General features: G+C 46.3%; 1 protein-coding gene across 1 annotated transcript in view; it reads right to left on the bottom strand.

Moving 5' to 3' along the window:
- Positions 1 to 10,074, bottom strand: part of LOC119962742 (myosin-IIIb) — a 236,855-nt gene extending 226,781 nt beyond the window's left edge. The window contains exon 1 of the mRNA XM_038790750.1: positions 9,064 to 10,074. Within this exon, the coding sequence (XP_038646678.1) occupies positions 9,064 to 9,168 (105 nt within the window). The 5' untranslated portion in view covers positions 9,169 to 10,074. The remainder of the gene's footprint in view (positions 1 to 9,063) is intronic.
- Between the last annotated feature and the right edge of the window lie 14,947 nt (positions 10,075 to 25,021).

Here is a 25,021-nt window from a genome sequence, read left to right as displayed (position 1 = left end):
CACTGCATCACCGTGTTGTCCGAACCTGGGTCCGTGGTGCTGTGAAGCATCAGTGATAACCACTGTGCCACCCACTGTGCCACCATGCCTGACTGAGACAAGGTTAACGAAGGAAAAGCTATAAAAGCAGCCGAACAATGTAGTGGTTATGTTACTCGGCAAGCAACCCAGAGTTCAAATTTGAATTTGTTTATTAAAAGTTTTGGAAAACATGCTGTTCGAGCAGTTAGAGGAATCCCCAGTCACCAGCAACTTTTTTGTTCTTCCAGTCATGTTGAGGCAAACCAACGAACTTATCTGGCACAGGCTTAAAATGAGATAACATTTTATGAATATTACCAAGCATCCAGATGCAAGCCAGGTCTTGATTACATGATTTTTTTTTTTTTAAATGCAGAAGCAGTCAATTCCAAGTTGCTCATTTTCCCTTCCAGGGAAAATTTGAGCTCCTGGAAGGTTGTCTTTTCACTAACTTTAGCCTCATGCATGGCAGTGCTTTGGCATCAGGAAGGATATACTGGTTTGGGAGTGGAGGCAGTTAAAATTCACCAGAATAAAGCCAGGGCCTAAATGGTTAAATTATGACCACAGCTTACAAAGTAAACTTGGCCATTGGGATGAGAAGGTTGAGTGGTGGTCTAAATTGAGGTATTTGACATGACAAGGGGTTTGGCAGGATGATGGAAGAAACCTTTTTTTCCTGTTGGGAAATTCAGCACAATGAGGTACACTTTTAAAATTCGTGCTAAGCCATTCAAAAGTGAAGTCAAGAAGTATTTTTCCACACAATGTTCCAGATTAACACCGACTCTCCACTAAAAGGTGATGGATTTTCAATTCTCAACACAGGTATCAACCGATTTTTACGAGCTACGAGTCTCAAGAGTCAAGGGGAATCGGGTCCAGATATATCAGGACATTGGGGCTGAACTGCCCAAGAGGCAGGCAGGTTTCAGCAACATAAGTTTGGGTGTTGTGCCCTGCCAAGCTATGGGTGATGCACAAGGGGGAAAGAGCATTATTTTCAGACACAAGAGGCAAATTACTTTGTTCAGGACCAAGGGCTGGGGGAGGGTTAGGCATGGGTTGAGTTGTCTTTTCACAATTTGCTAAGCGTTTGTTAAATTGTATTGTTAATGTTATTGATTGTTGTTTCTAAGTGTGATGTTGATGACATGTGCTTTGTGCTGTGGCTATGGTGGTTGGGCTTTCCACTACATCTGATTGGGAAAAGGTAACGGGGAGTTTTGAGAAGGTTAGGGTTGGTGGGATTCTTTGTCTGTAAAGCAATGGGCAGCATTATGGGTTGATGAGGTGGGTGGATGGAGTAAAAGAAATGGGGAATGAGTGAGAAGAGCGGTGGATGCAAGGCCCATTGTTTGGGCCTCCAGATAGGAGTGCCATGCTAGCAGGATATGCCAGTAGATATGCTAGCAAATGGAAACAGAGTGGGCGAGGGGGCTGCGATGAGTAGCCAAAGAGGAAGGGTGAGGGTGGGGTGGGGAGTAGGTGACGCAGTGGTTTTGTAAATTGGATCGAGGGGGTGGCCATTTGGTGTAGACTCATGTCAGGTGGGGAGTGGATATTTGGGTGGGTTTTGGAGTTGGAGATGATAAGAGAGGAGGAGGTGGAAAGCTTCCTGTTAGGATTGTTTTTTTAAATAAATTTAGAGTACCAAATTCTTCTTTTTCCAATTAAAGGGGAAATTTAGCGTAGCCAGTCCACCTACTTGGCACATCTTTGGATTGTGGGGGTGAGATCCACGCAGACACGGGGAGAATGTGCAAACTCCACACGGACAATGACCCGGGGCCGGGATCAAACTGGGGTCCTCAGCGCCGCGAGGCAGCAGTGCCATCCACAAGGGCAACACAGTGGCGCAGTGGTTAGCACTGTTGCCTCACGACGCTGAGGTCCCAGGTTCGGTCACTGTCCGCGTGGAGTTTGCACATTCTCCCCATGTTTGTGTGGGTTTCACCCCCACAACCCAAAGATATGCAGGCTAGGTGGATTGGCCACACTAAATTGCCCCTTAATTGGAAAAAATGCTAACCACTGGGCCACTGTGCCAGCCTTCTGGTTAGCATTGTAACCTGGAATGTCCAAGGATTGAATGGGGCAGTCAAAATATTACGGGTGTTTGTGCACTTAGAGTTTAAAGGCAATTGTGGTTTTCCTGCAAGTAACCGATTTACAAGTAGAAGTCCAGATGCGATTGAGGAAGGGGTGGGTGGCACAAACTTTCCACTCAGGGTTTGACTCTAAGGCAAGGGGAGTCTCAATATAGTTCAGTAAGAAGGTGACATTTGCAGTGATGAGAGAGGTGCAGGACCCGGGGCGGGTAGGTTTATGATGATGAGTGGGAGGTTAGCGGGGACACTGGTGGTTTTTGTCAATGTATATGCTTCCAATTAAGGTGATGGGGACTTCATGGAAAAGCTATCAGCGAGTATCCCGCATCTGGATTCCCACAAGTTTATAATGCAGGGTGATTTTAATTGTGTTCTGGACCCGAAGTTGGACCGATTGAAGGCCAAGTCGGTGACAAGACAGGGATGGCGAGGGAGTTAGGGGTGGTTATGGAGCTGATGAGAGGGATTGATCCATGGATATTTAGGCACTCGCGTGAGGGGGAATTTTCCTTCTTCTCCCAGGTCCAACGGGTATACTCTAGAATTGATTTATTTGTGGTAGAGAAAGAGGTACTGGCGGGGTGGTGGGGATGGAGTATGCAGATATAGTCATCTTGGACCATGCGCCATGTGAGGATGAAGCTGGGGCAGGCACAGAGATGGGATTCAATTCGGGGGCACTGACAGATAAAATCTTTTGTGATAAGGTGCGATTGGCTATAAAGGAACATGATGTAGAATTCAATCAAAATGGGGAGGTATCTGCGGCCAAGTTCTGGAAGGCGCTGAAGGCGGTGGTTTGAGGGGAGGTGATTGTTTTTAAGGCCCATAAAGAGAAGGTTGATAGACCATAAGACACAAGAACAGAATTAGACCCTTCGGCCCATTGTGTCGTTCCAGTATTCAATCATGGCTGATACATTTCTCATCCCCATTCTCCTGCCTTCTCCCCATAACCCTTTATCCCCTTATTAATCAGTAACCCATTTACCTCTGTCTTAAAGACACAGTGACTTGGCCTCCACAGCCTTCTGTGGCAAGGAGTTCCACAGATTTACAACCCTCTGGCTGAAGAAAGTCCTCCTCATTGCTGTTTTAAAGGATCGTCCCTTCAGTCTGAGAGCTGTGGCCTCGGGTTCCAGTTTCTCCTACTAGTGGAAACATCCTTGGCACGCTGTAAGTTTCAATGAGATCCCCCCCCCCCCAATCCTTCAAAACTCATCCAGTACAGGCCCCTCCTCACATAACAAGTCTTTCATTCCGGGGATCATTCTTGTGAACCTCCTGTGGACCCTCTCCAATATCAGCACATCCTTCCTTAGATATGGAGCCCAAACTGCTCACAATATTCCAAGTAGGATCTGACCAGAGCCTTATACAGCTCAACAGTACTTTACTGCTCTTGTATTCTAGCCCTCTCGACATGAATTATAACATTGCATTTGCCTTCCTAACTGCCGACTGAACCTGAACCTTGAACTAGGACTCCCAAGTCCCTTTGTACTTCTGATTTCCAATGTCTTTTCCCATTTAGAAAATAGTCTATGCTTCTATTCTTCCTACCAGAAAATGCACAACCTCACACCTTTCTACATTGTATTCCATCTGCCACTTCCTTGCCCACTCTCCTAGCCTGTTCACGTCTTTCTACAGATTCTCTGCTTCCTCAATACAACCTATCCCTCTACACATCTTTGTATCATCTGCAAACCTTGCAACAATGTCCTCAGTTCCTTCTTCCTCATCATTAATGCACATCGTGTATAGCTGCGGTCTCAACACTGACCCCTGCGGAATACCACTAGTCACCGGCTGCCATCCTGAAAAGGACCCCTTTCTCCTCACTCTGCATTCTTCCAGTCAGCCAATCCTCTATTTGTGCCAGTACCTCACCCCTAACACCATGAGCTCTTATCTTATTTAGCAGCCTCTTGTACATCACCTTGTCAAAGGCCTTCTGGAAATCCAAATAGATCACATCCACTGATTCTCCTTTGTCTAACTTCCTCGTTCGCTGCTCAAATAATTTAAGGGAGGAGAGGGGTATGCTAAGGGTATTGTGGAGATGGGCTAGAGATATTCAGCAGCCCCGATTAGAAGCTTTTGGGGGAAAGGAAGGCCTTGCAGGGGGTCATCTCTGTAGGGTAAGAGGTGCCCAGTATGAGTATGGTGAGAAGGCTAGTCAGCTGCTGGCACATCAGTTGATGAGACAAGGGTGACACAGAAAATTTTGCGGGGGGGGGGGGGGGGGGGGGGCTGTGGAGGTCTTTGATGGTTTTTTCAGGGATTCTGAGTCTGGGGCAGAAGAGGCAGATATGGGTTTTTTTTGGGATGTGTTAGTGCTTGGGGGAGGAAAGGCGGCAGGAGTTGGAGGAGCCATTAAGGTTGCAGGAGATAGTAGTGGGGGTGGGGTCGATGCAGTTGGGGAAGATGCCGGGGCCGAATGGCTTTCCAGTCGAATCTTATAAAGGGGGAATTGGCCCCGCACTTCCAGATAATGTTTACTGAGGCATTGGAAGGGGGGGGGAGCATTGGCACAGGCCTCTATTTCTTTCATTCCAAAGACAGACAAAGACCCATTGGAATGCGGATCATAGAGGCCCATTTTGTTGTTAAATACTGATGTAACGATTCAGGCCAGGCAATTAGACAGGTGTGTGTCTGAAATAGTGGCAGAGGATTAGGCAGCATTTGTGAAGGGACGACAGCTGTCCAGCAACATTAGGAGTCTATTGAATGTAGTATGAGCCCGTCAGGTAACAGGATGCTGGAGGTGATGGATGCGGAGAAGGCCTTCAATCTTGTAGAGTGGTGATATTTGATTGAGACTCTGAGGAGGTTAAGGTTTGGGCCGTTGTTTGTGACACGGATACGATTGCTCTATGCATCCTTCAGGTGAATGTTCGAATGAGTGGGGTAGTGCCATGATTTTTTAATCTCCATAGGGGAACAAGGCAGGGGTGCCTGCTGTCACCATTATTGTTTACATTGGCGATAGACCCATAGAAGATTGCGCTCTGAGGCTCTGAGTGACAGTGTATTGTGAGGGGGTGGGGGGTGGTGGCAGGGAGCACAGGGTTTCATTGTATGCAGATGACTTATTGCTATGCGTAGCAGATCCGTTGGATAGCATGGGAAGGGTTATGACATTACTAGGAAAATTTGGGTCCTTCTCCAGGTGCAAATTGAATGTAGGAAAGAGTGAGGTGTTCCAGGTGAATGAATGAGGAACGAACGCAAATCTGGAAGCCATGCCGTTCAAGATTGTGAATGTTCGTTTTAGATATTTGGGGATCCAGGTTGTGCATGATTAGGTAATGATACACAAATGGAACATAGCTGGACTGGTGGAGGAGGTCAAGGTGGATCTAAAGGGGTGGGATACCTTGCCGTTATCGCTGGCAGGGAGAGTACAGGCTGTAAAGACAAACGTGTTACCCAGGTTCCTGTTTATTTTCAATCTCTCCCAATTTTTCTTCCCAAAGCCTTTTATCAGAAAGTGGATGGACTAATCTCAGAGCCCATAGTCCTTAAGAGTCCTTAACCTGGGTGGTTAAGACACCAGGGGTTAGTAAGACACTGTTGCAGAGGAAAAGTCAAGTAGGGGGGGGCTAGTGCTTCCGAATTTTCTGCTATACTACAGGGTAGCCAATGTGGAGAAGGTGAGGCAATGGTGGGCTTGGGGGAGGGCAGTGGAGTGGGTACAGGTGGAAGGCGACTGCTACAAGGGGTCAGGTCTGAGAACCATGTTAAAGGCCCAATTCCTGTTTGTCCCGCGGAAGTATTCTAATGGCCGGCGATGATCTCTTCAATATAGATATGGAACCAGCTGAGGAAGCACAAAGTTGGGACGTGGATTGGTGCTGGTCCCGTAGTGTAGAAAGCGCAGATTTGCGCCCGGTAGGACAGATGGGATGTATGAGAAGTCGCTAAGGGAAGGAGTAAGATTAGTGATGGACCTGTATTTAGAGGAGCAGTTTACGGAGTGGGCAGAGTTTCGACAGAAGTTTGAGTTGCCTGGGGGGAATGAGTTCTGATTCTTACATGTGCTGAATTTTGTACGGAAAGAATTAGCTACGTTCCCTTCATTACCAGGATATACGCTTCTGGCAAAACTGCTGATTTTAAATATATGGGGAGGATTGGAGATATCTACGGATGACTGGAAAAGAAAGAGACGGCATTGGTGAACAGGATTAAGGGCAAATGGGAAGTGGAGCTGGGAATTGAGCTGGGATGGGGGATATGGAGCGACGTGGTGTGCCGGGTTAACACGACCACCTTGTGCGCGAGGATAAGTCTCATACAATTTAAGGTGGTGTACATGGCCCGTGTGAGTGGAATCTTCCCGGGGGTGGAGGATTGCTGTGAGAATTGTGGGAGGGGGCCAGCAAACCACAGCCATATGCTCTGGGGATGTGACAAATTAGAGGGATTTGGCAGAGGGAGGGTTGTTTTTAATGATGTTGGAGGTACTGAGGTTTGCCGTCAATATTCGGTGTGTCAGAAATGGCGGAGCAGCGGGGGGGGGGGGGGGGGGGGGAAGAGATCACGGGGCCGATGTGGTGGCCTTTGCCTCCTTGATGCCCGCCAAAGGATACTGATGAATTAGCAGTCGGCAACACAGCCAGGGGTGGCAGTATGGATGGGAGACATACAGGAATTGCGCCTGGTGAAGGGAACTGGTGGGGGTCAGGATTCTGCACGCAATGGTATCTGTTCTAATTTTTGTCACGGGGGGGTACAAAGGGGGAAAATTTGCACTGTAGCCATCTAAAATGGACACCAGTATACAAAATGGAGAACTGCAAAGAATGCAGGGAAAAACGGACATAGTCCAGGACAAACAGCTTGCAGAAGCTATCAACAGTGAGACACTCGTAAAAACCAGTTTCCCCACAGCTGCAGAGTCCAGGCAGTGATGTTAATGGGAAAACGATCTGCATACTAATGAGGTGATACCGGGTCAGTCCCAGATACATTTAAGTATCGATTGATACTTTTCTATAGCTACCCAGCCAGGATGGCGCCAGCGAAACCAGAACAATGAGCCCTAGGAACCGCCCCAGCCATCGAGAAACAACCCCAGGATAGGGGGGTTCGAATCATATTGATTGGGAAAGACCCAATCGATCCCCAGCAGGTGAGAGAGCCCGCCCCAAGGGGCACGGACCTCTGGGGACCTATAAAAGGAAGGTCCCGCACATGGTTCTGCCTGTTGCATCCCGACTCCGGCCTCCGACTCCAGCTTCCTGTCTTTCATCACCGGCCATTGAGCAACAGCCATCTATAAGTAAGTGCCAAACCAACGATCGCTACATGACCCAGGCATTGCTTGTACTCTTGCCGACTATTAGCGAACAGAAGTTGCAGACCAGAAAGGAACAAAGGCCTTGTTCCCTGACCTTGCTTGTTCCTACTTAGATAAGTATTAGTCTTTTAGCATGTGCATGAGTATTTATTATAATTGTTATAATAAACTCTAATTGTTTTGAACTTACTAATCGGTGTATGACTTTATTGACTTGAACTTGACCTAAGCACTTGTGACGGTGTCTCTTACGGCACCTGGCGACTCCAGAGCATAGAAATAAGAAACAGAGCCAAACGAGTGTTAAGCACACTGCCTCTATTGGAGGAGTGTTAAACACACTAACTTAGAATGACCAGCAGCACAAACTGGGAATATTAATGGCATATGTGGATGTTCTTTGTTATAAAATTTGGTTTGAGTTTGAAGTAAAAGATTTTTTTTCAAATCTAAAAGGAAAGGTTAAGCCGACCTTCCTTTCTACGACAGATACAACCTGACCTGCTGAGTTTTCAGCATTTCAAAAAAAATCTTTATTTCAGATTTCCAGCCTCTGCGGTATTATATCTGTTGGCCTTCCACAGCACCTTACACATCCTCTGGACTTACCAAAACACTTCACTGGCAATGAAGTTCATTATTTATTTAATACAGTATTTCATTAAGCACAGTGTTTCATTTATATTGATCGTAAAAAGGCAGATGGTGGTAGGGTCCAAAAACAAAATATAAAATCAATACTTTAGATTAATTTTAAAACATCCAAAAATAAGTCATTATAAACTTTGGATGATATCTTATATTGTGTTTGTGCTAGGCACTTGCAGAATTTCTGTGGGCTGTAACACCCTGCTCAATGAGAAATATTCATTATAGCATGCATTAAGGTCATTTACTTGTCTTCAAAACTTTTAACCCTGTAGATTAAAGACGCAGTGACGAGACAGTGTTATCCCCCATATCTCCATGGTCTGGTCTGCCTCTGGTGGGGATCATCCCCATCCTGATAATGAGGGGACGAGGGACCAAGAAGTTTAAATTCCTTGAAGGGTAACTAATAACCTGGGGCGTGTGTTTGCCCCGGCTGCCTGCAGCACCGGATTACGTCCAACTTTCTAGAAATGGAGTGAAGGCGCTACCGAACTCTTATATCAGAACAAAAACCCGAGGGAAGAATTCAGAATATGTCCTGATGTCAGGTCCTACAACCTGCCTAGCACACGAGGTGGAATCAATGACGCTTCCCTCAAAAAGGAGCATTAATGTAATAACAGGTCTCCAAAATACAATCAACATATTTAACACATAAACATTAACATTAACAATTAACAGTAACTCTTTCAATGAAAGCCCAGTTTGATAATGGTGTGTCTCCCTCTCAGGTTCAAACTTGTTGAACACAAAGCTTTGCTGAGCCTGCTGTGGGAATTACTCATGTTGACTAAACAGAAGCTGGTCTGCTTTGCAAATGTTATTTTTTTTTAAAAGACACAGGCCATCCACAAGAATTCCCGGTTTAGGTCAATGGAAGAAAGTTATTTTCCTGGTACAGAGTTGCTAAACTGGAGCCTGAAAGCCTGCGTTAAGTCAAGTAAACTTTCGAATCCCCCCCTTACTTACATAAATGTGGTCATGCCCGAATCTGGTGCGGAGCACGTCCAGCAGAGCGCTCTCATTCAGCTCGGAAAGCGTGGCCAAGTCCTCCGGCAGGCTGGACACGGACATCTTCCACTGGGGGGTTGGCGGGAGGAACTCCGTCCCTCACTCGGGGAAGCCGGGTTCCTGTCTTAAAAGATATTGCTCACGCCCCGGTTCATGCTACAAGGTCCAACAAAGATCATCCGCACGCACAACACACACACACCCCAACCTACTCCTGAAATAAATCTATCTTTGACTAAAAGTTTTTTTTTCGCTCGGTCGCAGAAGTGTTGTTGCGACTTGTTTTCCTATATTCTTTCCCCAAAATGTTGAGTTATTTGTAATAATTCTGAAATTTAGAAGGACACACTCCGCCAGAGATGTGTTACAGGGAGAGTAATGCCGGTTGTGGACGTTCTCTTAAAAGGGAAAGTTAAGGCGCTCCTCTGCACATTGACACCTAATGGGGCTCCACTAAGGGGCTCACTGACTGCCCACACACACTGCAGCCGCAACAACAACACTCCCAAACACACAGCTCTGCCTCAACTCATCTTCACAACTCTGATTAATGAGCCTGAAGTCGGAATTCTCCGCACCTGACCCGGACAGAGCCGGGGGGGGATCACAGGGTTGCCGTATTATTTTCTCGTTGTTCGGAGCTTCAGTCCCTCGTTAGAATTGCCTCTCTCCGGAGGGGGAGGAGCAAACCTGTCACCCTGAAAGGAGAGAAAATGGGAGGAAAAGCTGAGGTTAGTGACCCATGTTAGTCAGAAAGTCAAAATGTGACTAATATGCAGCCACATCTGCAAGGGTTAACGCTTCAAAACTGCCCACTGAGAGTCCCAGCCCAGAGCACTTCCACATACTGTCCAACCTACAGGACCTGGCATGCAGGTCACCATTTCAATCTTGGAAGTTAGTTGAAACAGAATGACGGAAGAGAAATTAACATATATTTCTGGACGGATGTTCTTCCTTGCTTATCTGGTTAGGTTTCGAGGTAAAGTTGCAACACAGGTTTTCTGTTTGGATCATCCTGGCCTTTAAACGCCTGACGTCATTATGTAACTCAGCGATTACTATCGACCAAATTGTAAATTACATCATTTGAAGTTCATTACATTTACACACGCTTAGTAACTGCTATTAGTTGAAACGGATTCTCAATCGCAATTAATGTAACAGTGCCTTCTGATGTATAAGCCGTCCCATTTCCCAAAATGAAGTGGGATTTATTGCAACCATGGAAATCTAATTTAACCTTATTTCGAAACAGTTGGATATAAAACTTTGAATCAAAATTTATGTTTTGAAATGTTAGTTTCTGTATATAACAATTTATTATTTGTATTTGTTATTAAACACCACTAAACTCAACAAAGTGAAATATTTTGAGACCAATCACTAATTGTTGGCAATAAGAAATGAAACCGCTGCCAATAGTTTAGGCCCTCTACCCAAAATATATATATGAGTTTGCTGTATATTAACAACATTTATGATTTATTTTGTGTTCAGCATTTTAGATGCTGTCTGAGAAAAGACACCCCCAGGTGAAAGTTTGCTTTGCCATACCTAGACAGTGAAATTCTGCAGCACCAACCTTTCAACCAACCTAGGAAACCATGGTATTGTCAAAGTGATACAGTCTAACATAAGTTTTAGTACTAGACTTTCAATTTAATCAGATATGATATGCAATGACCCATTCAATGCCCTTTAGCTTTTTCTGACTGGGAATAGAGATGCTGGACTGAGAAGCTAGGAACTTGGAAATGTATGATATTTCTGGATCCCACCAACACCCACCCCCCAACCTTTGTGAGGCAGGTTGAATCACTGATGCCACCATCTTTTCTAGCCATGCTGCTGCATTCCCAATAGAGTTATGGGAACATTGGGATCAGAGTAAGAATTCAACACTTTAAGCCCGTCCCCTTATTCATTAGATCATGGCTGATCTTCCCCACCACTCCATTTATCTGCTTTGGTTCCGAATCACTATTTTTAGGAATGTGGGAAGTTAACAATGTTAACAGTGAATTTGAGACTAAAATAAAATAACAGATGAGTTACAAGACTAGCAGGCATCTAGAGGAATAATGAGATATGATTTGCCCAGTAACAACATTAGCAGGTGTCTAGAACAAAATAGTTTATTTTAAGTTCTTGAAGATGCCATATTTCAAAAGACTAGATATTTCACTGTCAACACTATAAAGTTATTTGAAGTCAAGAGTAGAATATTTAAATAATAGTTTTATGTAGCTCATTTTCTGTTTCCTCGTTGTTTCGTGGTCGGTATTGAGGTGTGAATGATCATATCAGAAACATTGTTTACCAGAGATCAGTGGAGGAAGACAAATTATAACTTTGAAAGACAAGGAATTTGAGAGAGGTGGACAGCAGAATCCACAGAGGGGAATGTCAAATAGACTGGGGAAGTAGACTACGTCTCCATCCAATAGTCAGACAGGAGAGTTCTGTCTACAATCTGAGCTTATTCCATCTACTATTTAGGGCCATGGCAGATATTCTCTTCTAAAGGACTCAGTTTTGGGCCTTCGCTGAACCAGGAAGCAACATTTTCCCAGACTTGGTCACCTAAGCGGTATTGTGTGGTACATATTAACTGGATTTGACGTATAGAGTTATGTTGCTTGAGAAAAGGGGGTGCCTCAATAAGTTCAAGGAACGTCGGTATATTTTGGGAACAAGAAGCAACTTCAGATAAAACAATGCATTTAATTATTGATATACTTAAGTGTCATCGTATATATGAGTCTTTTGTCATTTTTTTTGCTTTAATAAAAACTCTTTATTAATTGTCTACACAACAACTTGACAGGTTCCTCACTGCATTGTACATATTTCCTCACATTATTCCAAACAAAAATGCATCACTAAGAACCAATATTTCAAGTTATCCTTCGGGGTTTTGACACATTCTTGTAGATAACATCGGTGGGGTTCTTAAGAAAATTGGATTACTAGTCCAGTGACAAAAGCAATAGGCTACTGCCTCCCCAAGACTCCAGCCATTCTGAAACTCCTTCATTTAAAAAAAATCATTTTATGGGATGTGGGCGTCGCTAGTTGGCCAACATTAATTGCCCATCTCCAGGAGGTGGTGGTGAGCTGCCTTCATGAACTGCTGCAGTCCCTGAAGTGTTGGTACACCCACTGTGCTGTTGGGGAGGGAGTTCCAGGATTTTGCCCAAGCAGCAGTGAAGGAACGGTGATATTTGTTTTGGTTTTTAACATTTTATGCATAAAACAAAACAACACAAAACGAAAAGAATAACAGAAACCACGCCACCACTCTGCAAATCTATCCACATATAACTAGAAGAACGACGCACCCCCCCCCCCCCCCCCCCCCCCCAGCAGCTGATGGTAACAAACTTAGTAAAGTGAAGAATAAGTAGGCCCCCTCTCTGATGGAACCCCTCAATCACCACCACCCCTCAAGGTGGACTTCACTTTCTCATGATACAGGAACTCCATCAGGTCCCCAGCCACACTGAGACACAGGCTGACCTCCGACCCAACAGAACCCACCTGCGAGGAATCAGTGAGGTGAAGGCTAAAACATCCACCCCTGCCCCCGTCTGCAACTCTGGCAGGTCCAAAACCCAAATATGGCCCCCAGGGGACTGGACCCCAAGTCCAAGTGCAAGATCGCTGACATGGTGTTGAAACAAGACCTCCAAAATTTCTCCGATTTCAGGCAGGACCAGGACATATGTACATGGTTGGTCAGATATCTCCCACAACACTTGCAAGTGCCCTCCACCCCCTCAAACATCCGGCTCATCCTTGACCTCATCACGTGCACCACCTTTAAATGTATCAACCCTAGTCTTGCACACAAAGTCGAGGCATTCACCCTCCGCAACACCTCACACCACAACCCCTCCTCCATCATCATTCCCAGCTCCTCCTCCAACTTGGCCTTGACCCCCTCCAACAACGCGGTATCCTTCTCCAGATTCCTCCCATACTTTGCCGAGATGACCCCCTCCAATAACAAGGTGCGTGGTGTCACCGCAAACATCAGAAAAACCTGCCATTCAAAATCCTGCACCTGCATATACCTAGAGGCCTCCCCCCATGGAATCCCAAACTTCTCTGTCAACTTCTCCAAGCTCGCAAACCGCCCTTCCAAGAATATTCACTTCATTTCCACCACCCCCTTCTCCTCCCATCCCTGAAACCTAGCAGCCAATCTTGCCAGCTCAAACACATGATTCTGTCAGATCGGCATTAGCCTCGACCACGCCGATAACTTAAAATGTTTCCTAAATTGCCTCCATAGCTTCAGCATGGCCACTGTAATGTTCTTTGATTGGACTGATGTTGAATATTGATATTATAGTGTGAACAAAGAGCATTAGACTTTGTTTTATAAACAAAGTTTTTATTACTAACACCACACTAACAAATTACTAAAATGTTTAACATTAATAAAGTTGGAAATAATGGCCTAACACTAACTTTCAGTAAGATACTACAGAGCTACTCTAATATACGACTGCTGCAACCACCTTACCGACACCTTCATTCGGAACACATCGTGTGCCCTCACACCACCTGGTGGTCAGATGCTGGAACTACTACAGTTTTATATATATTATTATTTACATACAGATGATAATACAGATGACAATCTACTTATCATCACAGCCACCACCACCGGACTACCCAAACATTTCCCCAGGGAAAATGGAAGTGGCGCCACTGCTAGCGCCCACAACCCTGACCCCCCTCCATTCTCACCCACACTGCTTTCGGTTCCCTCCCGCAACCCCAACAGTGTTTGCCACCCAATAATAATACAGCAGATTTGGCAGTGCCAAACCCATTGACTGTCTCCCTCTCTGAGGCACCATCTTCCAAACCTTTTCTACCTTACCTGCCCAAACAAACGACTAGATCAATTGTTCCACCCCCATAAAAAACGCTTTCGGCAAGAACACTGGAATAAAAACAAAAACAGAAGCAAAACATTCATCTTTACTGCTTGAAGACGGCCTGCCAATGACATCAGGGGGCTATCCCCCCTCAACAAATCCACCCTGACCCTGCCCACCAGGCTCGTAAAATTAAATTTACGAAGCTAGGCCCAATCCCGAGTCACCTGTATCCCCAGATACCTGAAATGAGTAGTCGGCACACAAAATGTCAATCCCCCCAAGCCAGTTCCCCTCCCTGGCGGGGAGATCAAAAAGCACTCGTTCTTCTCCAAATTCAATTTGTATCCCGAAAAAGCCCCAAATCGCGTAAGCAGCCCCATTATATCCCCCACCGTGGGAACTGGGTTGGAAATATACAACAAAAGATTATCAGCAGACAGGGACACTCTATGCTCCCCACCCCCTCACTATCCCCCTCCACTTATCTGAACTCCACAGTGCAATGTGAAAGGCTCTATCGCCAATGCGAACAAAAGGGGGAACATGGGACACTCCTAGCTCGTTTGACTATGCAACTGAAAATAATGACTCAATTATAATGACTTAATCGTAGAATTATATAATACTTACAGTGCAGAACGAGGCCATTCGGACCAACGAGTCTGCACCAACCCTTTGAAAGAGCACCCTATCCTGGCCCATTTGTAACTTGCCACGTGTCAGCCCAAGCCTGGATATTGTCCACGTCTTGCTGCATTTGACATGGAGGAGTCGCGAATGGTGCTGAACATTGTGCAGTCATCCGCGAACATCCCCACTTCTGACCTTATGATGGAAGGGGGGGGGTCATTGATGAAGCAGCTGAAGATGGTTGGGCCTGGGACACTACCCTGAGGGACTCCTGCAGTGATATCCTGGAGCTGAGATAATTTTTTTAATAAATAGTTTTATTGAAGGCATTTTCAAATTATTTACAAAGCCCAGAACACAAGAAACCATCATCCACAAACCATAGTCCTAATGCGAAATCCCTCCACGTTCCAAACCCCAGCTGACATTTACCATTTCTTAAAGAACATAGAACATTACAGCGCAGTGCAGGCCCTTTGGCCCTCGATGTTGCGCCGACCTGTGAAACCACTCTAAAGCCCATCTACACTATTCTCTTATCATCCATATGTTTATCCATTTGAATGCCCTTAGTGTTAGCGAGTCCACTACTGTTGCAGGCAGGGCATTCCACACCCTTACTACTCTCTGAGTAAAGAACCTACCTCTGACATCTGTCCTATATCTATCTCCCCTCAATTTAAAGCTATGTCCCCTCGTGCTAGACATCACCATCCGAGGAAAAAGGCTCTCACTGTCCATTCTATCTAATCCTCTGATCATCTTGTATGCCTCAATTAAGTCACCTCTTAACCTTCTTCTCTCTAACAAAAACAGCCTCACGTCCCTCAGCCTTCCCTCATAAGATCTTCCCTCCATACCAGGCAACATTCTGGTAAATCTCCTCTGCACCCTTTCCAATGCTTCCACATCCTTCCTATAATGCGGCGACCAGAATTGCACGCAATACTCCAGAAGGCAGTGAACAACCTCCACCTCTTAAAGAACCCCTCCTCTTACACCCTAATTTCAAATGTTATCTTTTCCAAATGAAGGAATTCCGCCAAGTCACTCCCCCACCCCGCCACCTTAGGCAGCTCCAGTCTCTCCGCCCTAACAAGATCTGCCTCTGGACTATCAGGGAGGTAAAGGCCAACATGATAGCCTCTCTACCCACCTGCACTCCTGGATCCTCTGACACCCCAAACATCGCCACCCAGCCCCCAGAATCTCCAACATTGTTCCCGCAAAGGAATCCCCAAATTCCTCCAACTTCAGGCAGGCCCAGAACATATGGGTTTGATTAGCCTTCGAGCACCGCCCACATCTATCCTCAACCAGCGGAAAAAAACGACTCATCCGCGACACTCATGTGCGTTCTGCGCACCACTTTAAAATGAATGAGGCTTCGCCTCACACACTCGGAGGTCGAATTTACCCTTGGCAGGGCCTCATTCCATAACCCCACCTCAAATACCTCCCCAGCTCCTCTTCCCGATTCATATCCTCCACAAAGGACCTCTCCCTTTTCATCAATTCCCCTGTTTGTGTCCGAGATCCTACCCTCACCTACCTCGTCCTCAGACAGAATCTGTTCATGCAACGATGGTGGCAGCAACCTCAGAAATGTGGACAACTCCTTCCTCACAAAATTCCTGACTTCCAAGTACTGAAACTTATTGCCTCTCAGCGACTGGAACTCTTCCTCCAACCCTCCAACGCCGCAAATCTACTCCCCATGAGCAGGTCCCTAAAACACGCTATCCCCACCTGCTCCCCCACCCTGAACATAGAATCCAGCCCTGCCCTGATAAACCTATGATTGCCATTGATCGGCACCCGCAATGACATATCCTTTATCTTAAAATGTTGCCTGCACAGATTCCACACTCTGACCGATGAACCCACAACTGGGCTCCTGGAGTACCTAGTGTTGGAACCAACAGTTCTACGGACACATGCTTGTAGGATTAGAATAGCGGTTTTAATATACTCACAACAGAGCCAGCCGGTTAGCCATTGAACTTTCGGTGAACTGGCCGGCTGACCATGTGGCACTGATCTTTATACAGCAGCTCCAGGGGGAGGAGTCCTGGGCGGAACCAAGGGAGAAGCCCAGTACAATTCTCGAGCATTCCCAGAGCTACTCCCCCTGGTGGTCAGGTAGTGCAACTGCACTTACAATATAGGCACATGTATATATACAGATTATAATCCGGTGTGAATCACATTCACCATACCTAGCCAATGAGAATGGAAGAGGCAGCAGTAACAGTGCCCTCAAGCCTGTCCCTCGACACGAGGCTTCCTTCATCCGCCCCCACACCGACCTCTTCTTCACTGTCCACTTCCTGACCTTCTGAACACTCACCGACTAGTAATGATTCAGCAAGCTCAGCAACGCAGCCCCTTCCTCTCCCAGCCCTCTCTAGAAACACCCTCTTAATAGAGGGTACCTTACCCCCCATATAAACTCCAAAATCATCCTGTTCATTCTTCCAAAAAAAGACTTGGGCACAAAAATTGGGAGATTCTGGAAAATAAACAAACACTTCGGCAAAACCGTTATCTTTGCTGTCTGAACTCTCCCGGCCAGCGAAGCGGTAGTACATCCCATCTCTTAAAATTTTTCTTCACTCCCTCCACCAAGTTCGCCAAATTCTATTATTAAATTGGGCCCAACTATACTCCACCGGTATATCCAAATATCGAAAACCCGACTTGACTGGCCGAAACAGAAACTTCTGCGAGCCCCTCCCCTACATCCGAGCATTGATTGGGAACACCTCGTTGTTTCCTACATTGAGCTTATACCCTGAAAATGACCCAAACTCTGTCAATATTCCCATAATCCGATTCATACTCTCCACCGGATCTGTTGCATACAACAGGACGTCCACATCCAAGGAATCTGATGGTGCACCCCCCTCCTCTCAATAACCCTCCTCTCGATACCCCTACACACAAAACCCCTCTACTCCCCGAAGCCCTAAATGGCATTGTCAAAGGTTCGATCACCAATGTAAAAAGCACCGGAGACAATGGACAACCCTGTCTCGTTCCGGTGCATATAGAATTACCCTGAGCTAATATTTGTGCGAACACTCGCTGTGGGAGCCCTATACAAAAACCAAATCCAATCCACTAATTCCTGCCCAAATCCAAACCATCCCAACACCTCGAACAAATGACCCACTCAAGATGGTGAAACACCTTCTCCGTGTCCGTAGACACTATCACCTCCATTTCTGACTCCCTGAGGGCACAATAATCATGTTTAACAGCTTCCTAATGTTAGCCGCCAGCTGCCGCCCCCTTCACAAGTCCCATTTGGTCCTCATCTGTCACCCCTGGCACATAATCCTCCATATGCATGCCTGCACCTTAGCCAATAGCTTCACATCCCCATTCATCAAAGCTATCAGACAATATGATCCACATTCCTCTGGGTCCATAGCCTTCTTCATAATAAGTGAAATTGATGGCTGTGCCAATGTGGGTGGAAACTCCCCCTTGCCAATGGACACGTTAAACATCTCTACAAGGGGTCCAGTTCTGTAACATTTTTTATAGAATTCTTATGGGAACCCATCCAGACCGGGAGCCTTCACAGACTGCATCCAACCCACGTACCCTATCACTTCCCCCAAACCCCTCCTCCTCCACCGGAAAGTCCAGGTCATCCAATAATGGCTCCATGACCGTGTCCCTCCCCAGGGCCTCTGACCTGTACAGCCCTTGGTAGAAGGCCTCAAATACCTCATTCACCTTTCCCCTGAATGCTTCAATTGCCGACTCCTTCACCGCTGCCTGCTACCTCAACTGGTGCACAACCAACGTACTGGCCTTTCCCCCATGCTCAAACAGCACTGCCCAAACCTGAAGCAGCTGCCCAGCGCCTTTCCCATCTGGAGCTGAGAATACTGACCTCCAACCACCACAACCATCTTTCTTTGTACCACATATGACTTCAACCAGAGGAGAGTTTTCCCCCTGATTCCTAGTGACTCCAGTTCAACTAGGGCTCCTTGATGTCATACTCAGTCAAATGCTGTCTGGATGTCAAGGACAGTCACTCTCACCTCACCTCTGGCATTCAGCTCTTTTGTCCATGTTTAAACCAAGGCTGTAATGTGGTTAGAAGCTGAGTAACCCTGACGGAATCCAAACTGAATGTCCATGAGCAGGTTATTGCTGAGTAAGTGCCGCTTGATAGCATTTCTGATGATTCCTTCCATCACTTGACTGATGATGGACTGATGATGATAGGGCAGTAATTGGCTGGGTTGGATTTGTCCTATTTCTTGTGTACAGGATATACCTGGGCAATGTTCCACATTCCCAGGTAGATGCCAGCGTTGTGGCTGTACTGGAACAGCTTGGCTAGGGGTGTGGCTAGATCTGGAGCACAGGTCTTCAGTACCATTTCTGGAATATTGTCAGGACCCATGGCCTTTGCAGTGTCCTCTGTTTCAGTTGTTTCTTGATATTATGTGGAGTGAATCGCATTTGCCGAAGACTGACATCTGTAATGCTGAGGACCTCTGGGGGAAGGTCAGTGTCAGTCAGCTCCTGATCCTTTGTTCAAACATGGACAAAAGAGCTGAGTGCCAAAGATGAGGTGAGGGTTACTGTACTTGATATTAAGGCAACATTTCACTGAGTATGGCATCAAGGAGCTCTAGCAAAACTGAAGTCAATGGGAATCATGGGTAAAACACTCCACTAGTTAAAATCATACCTGGCACTAAGGAAAATGGTTGTGGCAGTTAGTGGTAAATCACCTCAGTCCCAGGACATCGCTGCAGGATTATTTCAGGGTTGTTTCCTAGGACCAGTCATCTACAGTTTCTTCATCAACGACATTCCTTCCATCATAAGGCAATGTTGGCTGATGATTGCACACTATTCAGCACCATTCACAACTCCTCAAATACTAAAGTAGGCTGTGTTAATATGCAGCAAGATCTAGACAACATTCCTCCTTGGGCTGAGAAGTGGCAAGTAACATTTGCGCCACACAAGTGTCAGACAATGACCATCTTCAACAAGGGCGAATCTAACCATCGCCTCTTGACATTCAATGACATTACCACCAATGAATTCCCAACTATCAACATTCTGATGGTGACCATTGACCAGATCTGAACTGGAATAAACACTGTGGCCACAGAGACCAGGAATTCTGCAGCAAGTAACTCAACTCCTGGCTCCTCAAAGACTATTCACAAGGCACAAGTTAGGCGTGTGATTGAATACACTCCACTTGCCTGGATGAGTGCAGCTTGAACAACACTCCAGAAGCTCCAAACTATCCAGGACAAACCAGCACACTTGATTAGCATCCAATCCACCACCTGAAACATTCACTCCCTCAGCCACCAATTCACAGTGGCAGCTGTGTACAATTTACAAGATACACTATGGTAACTCACTAAAACCCCTTCAATGCCCATGAAATGAGGGAGGAGTGGGGGTTTGAAGGGTGGGGGTGTGCAGGGCATGTAAGTAGGGGCCTCTGAGTGGTTGGAGCGGTGATGGGTGGGGGCCCTGGAATGGATGGGTGCTGTAAGATGGGGGGGGGGGGGTGAAGAGGGAGGACCCCTAGGGACCCCCATGGCGGGGTGTCTTCACTTGGTCTACATCCCACCCCAGGCAGAAGTGAGGAAGGCGCTGGATGAACTATACACAGTTATAAAAAACTACCAAACAGAACACCCGGAGGTATTGTTCATCGTAGCCGGAGTGTTCAACAAGGCCAACCTCAAGAGTGCACTGCCAAAATTCCACCAGCACATCTCTTGCCCCACCAGGGGTGACCACACTCTTGACCACTGCTACTTAAAAATCAAGGGCGCCTGCCGTTCCATCATCCGACTGCACTTTGGAAAATCAGACCATAAGATGGTGCTCCTTCTCCCAGCATACAAGCAGAAACTCAAGCGGGAGAATCCAGCTAAGAAGGTTGTGCAGTGCTGGTCTGAGGAAACAGAAGCGCTCTTATGTGACTGCTTAGAGACAGTGGACTGGTCCATATTTAAGAACTCAGCGACCAACTTAAATGAGTATGCCACCACCGTCACAGACTTCATCAGCAAATGTGTGGACGACTGCGTGCCAAAGAAAGCAGTACGTTCATTCCCCAACCGAGAACCATGGCTCAATCGCGAGATTGAATCCCTGTTGAAGGACAAATCTGAGGCATTCAAGTCAGACGACCCTGACCTATATGACCTCCGTAAAGCCATCCGATTTGCCAAGAAAGAATAACAAACCAGTCTAGAGTCGCAGACAGACTCTCGGCGGTTGTGACAAGGATTAAACAACATAACGGGCTACAAAGCGAAGCCGAGCAGTATCTCTGGCAGCAGCGCACCCCTCCTCGATGAACTCAATGCATTCTATGCTCGGTTCGTGCAGGTAACCAACAATCCCCTGTCGAGTTCCCCAGCAGCCCATAATTCACCCATACCCACCATCACACCTTCCGAAGTCAGATCAGCCTTCCTGAAAGTGAACCCTCGGAAGGCGATGGGCCCAGTCGGGATCCCTGGTCGAGCACTAAGAGCCTGTGCGGACCAGCTGGCAGAGGTGTTCGCAGACATCTTTAACCTGTCCCGACTCCACTCCAAGGTCCCCACCTGCTTCAAGAAGGCCACCAACATACCGGTGCCAAAGAAGAACCAGGCAACGTGCCTCAATGACTACCATCCGGTGGCCCTGACTTCAGTCATAATGAAGTGCTTTGAGAGGTTGAACATGAAGCGCATCACCTCCATACTCCCAGAATGCCTTGATCCACTGCACGGTAGCATTGTGGATAGCACAATTGCTTTACAGCTCTAGGGCCCCAGGTTCGATTCCGGCTTGGGTCACTGTCTGTGCGGAGTCTGCACATCCTCCCCGTGTGTGCGTGGGTTTCCTCCGGGTGCTCCGGTTTCCTCCCACAGTCCAAAGATGTGCAGGTTAGGTGGATTGGCCATGCTAAATTGCCCTTAGTGTCCAAAATTGCCCTTCGTGTTGGGTGGGGTTACTGGGTTATGGGGATGGGGCGGAGGTGTTGACCTTGGGTGGGGTGCTCTTTCCAGGAGGCGGTGCAGACTTGATGGGCCAAATGGCCTCTTTCTGCACTGTACATTCTATGAAAAAATTCTATGAATTTGCATACCGTCGCAACCACTCCACAGCAGACGCCATTTCCCTGGCCTTACACTCATCCCGAGAGCCTCTCGACAACAAGGACTCCTACATCAGACTCCTATTTATTGACTACAGCTCTGCCTTCAACACTGTAATCCCAGCCAAGCTCATATCAAAGCTCCAAAACCTAGCACTTGGCTCCCCACTCTGCAACTGGATCCTCGATTTTCTGACCAACAGACCACAATCAGTAAGAATGAACAACAACATCTCCTCCACAATAGTCCTCAATACCGGGGCCCCGCATGGCTGCGTACTTAGCCCCCTACTCTACTCCCTGTACACACACGACTGCGTGGCAAAACTTGGTTCCAACTCCATCTACAAGTTTGCTGACGATATGACCATAGTGGGCCGGATCTCGAATAACGACGAGTCAGAATACAGGAGGGAGATAGAGAACCGAGTGGTGTGGTGTAGCGACAACAATCTCTCCCTCAATGCCAGCAAAACTAAAGAGCTGATCATTGACTTCAGGAAGCAAAGTACTGTCAGCGTCAACGGGGCCGAGGTGGAGATGGTTAGCAGTTTCAAATTCCTCGGGGTGCACATCTCCAAAAATCTGTCCTGGTCCACCCATGTCAATGCAACCATCAAGAAAGCACAACAGCACCTATACTTCCTCAGGAAACTAAGGAAATTCGGCATGTCCACATTAACCCTTACCAACTTTTACAGATGCACCATAGAAAGCATCCTATTGGGCTGCATCACAGCCTGGGTATGGCAATTGCTCAGCCCAGGACCGCAAGAAACTTCAGAGTACTGTAGTGCACACTGCCCAGTCCATCACACAAACCTGCCTCCTATCCATTGACTCCATCTGCACCTTGATGAACAATCAATGGACACAAAACGTAGGTGAAGTCCGAACGAAAGGCTTTAATTAGCAAGAAATGAACCCGGCAGCAAACGTACAGGAGAATGGCAGTCTGCCGGGGAACACGGGTTCTTATACCCCGTCTCATAGGCGGAGCTACCTTCCTCTTAGCCAATTGGGCTAAGAGGCACACGATACCTGGGCCAATGGGCAGCAAGTCCTCTGCACCAATGGCAGCTCACACTCCCAGGTATCGTAATACCCCTAGTCATACTACCACACACCTCCAGCTGCCTGGGGAAAGCGGGTAACATAATCAAAGACCCCTCCCACCCGGCTTACTCACTCTTCCAACTTCTTCCATCGGGCAGGAGATACAGAAGTCTGAGAACATGCACGAACAGACTCAAAAATAGCTTCTTCCCCGCTTTTACCAGACTCCTAAATGACCCTCTTATGGACTGACCTCATTAACACTACACCCTGTATGCTTCATCCGAAGCCGGTGCTTACATTGTATACCTTGCGTTGCCCTATTATGTATTTTCTTTTATTCCCTTTTTTTCCCATGTACTTAAAGGTCTGTTGAGCTGCTCGCAGAAAAGTACTTTTCACTGTACCTCGGTACACGTGACAATGAACAACCCCAATCCATCCAATCCAATCCTTCCAAATCTGCAACCTCTACCCCCTGACAGGGGTAGCCAATACATGGAAATATCACCACCTGGACATTCCCCTCCAAGCCACACAGCATCCTGACTTGGAACAGCATCACTGTTCCTTCACTGTCGCTAGGTCAAAATCCTTGAAGTCCTTTCCTAACAGCACTGTTGATATACCTACACCATATGAACTGCAGCACTTCAAGAATGCCGCTCACTACGACCTTTTCATGGGCAATTAGAGATGGACAGTAAATGCTGGCCTCGTCAGGGATGGCAACATCCTGCTTACGAATATAAAAATATTTCCCTCCAGGATAGTACAGACTATTACAGTTAACCTTTTATGGGACGTAGTCTACCATAGCCTCTTATATGACAATCCCAACAGAACAGTTTCCTTGTTCCCCAGTACAGATGCCTGTGAATTGAAACCCCTTCTTCCAACACATTTCATTTTCTAATTTGTCTGATGCTATGCCAACTGTGGTAACAAACCAGGGAGTATTACCTTTCTATATCTCCTACAAGGCCTCTGACAGGTCAGTGCTAAATGTGACACTAAAAATAGAAAACATGTTACATCAAGTGTATGCAAACGTTATTGACCAAAAACAACAACTAAACTCCTCTTTCCTGTATGGTGAAGGAAAGAGAATGGTTGGAATTCTCTGCTCGTTGCGATTCAATTTTCCTGCCAGCAGCATAGCCTCACCAGCGGGTTTCACGGCGGTGTGGGTGGTTACAATGGGAAATTCCATTGACGATTGGCGGGAAGATAGAATCCCAGTTCCAGTGAACGGCAGGCGGCACAAGACATGGCTGAGGGACCAGAGAATCCCACCCAATAGAAATACATCAAAATATGATGGCTTATAGAATAATACGCACTGTTGCATCAGCTTTATTTTTAAAGTTGACATGTCAAAAATAAAGAACATTCAACAATTTATTCTTTGTAAAAACACACAATAATCATAATCGATAGTTTGAAAAAGTATTAAATTACTTTAAAAATTAAATGGCATTCGCATTTTGACAAATTCAAGTTGATAACTAATTCAACTTTGAAATAGTTAAATATTGGAAAAACTAAAGGCCCAATTTTCAAATATGCAACTCCCCAAGACTACTAATAGATTTATTTTGCTCTTTTTCTTTCTTGTGCTCTATATGACCAGACAGGTTTATTGGATCTCGTATAAGGTTTTGTATCAAGAAATGGCATCACATGTAAAACGATTTCATCCTCATGTTGTTATGCCATTTTCTTCATTGAATATTTTTCAAGCTTTGGGCAATAGGAACATAGTATCTTCATATACTGAATGATTTTCTGTGGTTGCTGCCTGGCGTAGGTCTTGGACGGGAATATTACAACAGTGCACAATGCGTTCTTCTGCTGCTGACGTGGAGTTGTGCAGACTGTGGCATCACTTTAAGGCCAGAAGGTCTACTGCTCACTGAGTTCCAAGGTATCGATCTTACTCAATTTTGTGTGAGAAAACATTTTTGGAGCCTTTTGAAAGCCCGTCATAGAACAAACATTAGTCTTCCAAAGTGCTCACCAAACGTACTTTCAAAAGGAGTAAACTTCAGTAGGGAGGGGTATAGGCCAATTCAATTTAGTGGGTACTCATCTTCCCATAATAAAACAAAAGTCATTAATAAAGATTATCATAGAATTTACAGTGCAGAAGGAGGCCATTCGGCCCATCGAGTCT

Source organism: Scyliorhinus canicula, chromosome 3, assembly GCF_902713615.1.
Source record: "Scyliorhinus canicula chromosome 3, sScyCan1.1, whole genome shotgun sequence".
NCBI classification, from domain to species: Eukaryota; Metazoa; Chordata; class Chondrichthyes; order Carcharhiniformes; family Scyliorhinidae; genus Scyliorhinus; species Scyliorhinus canicula.
Note: the sequence above shows the minus strand (reverse complement) of the source record. Positions and strands in the feature narration are given on the sequence as shown.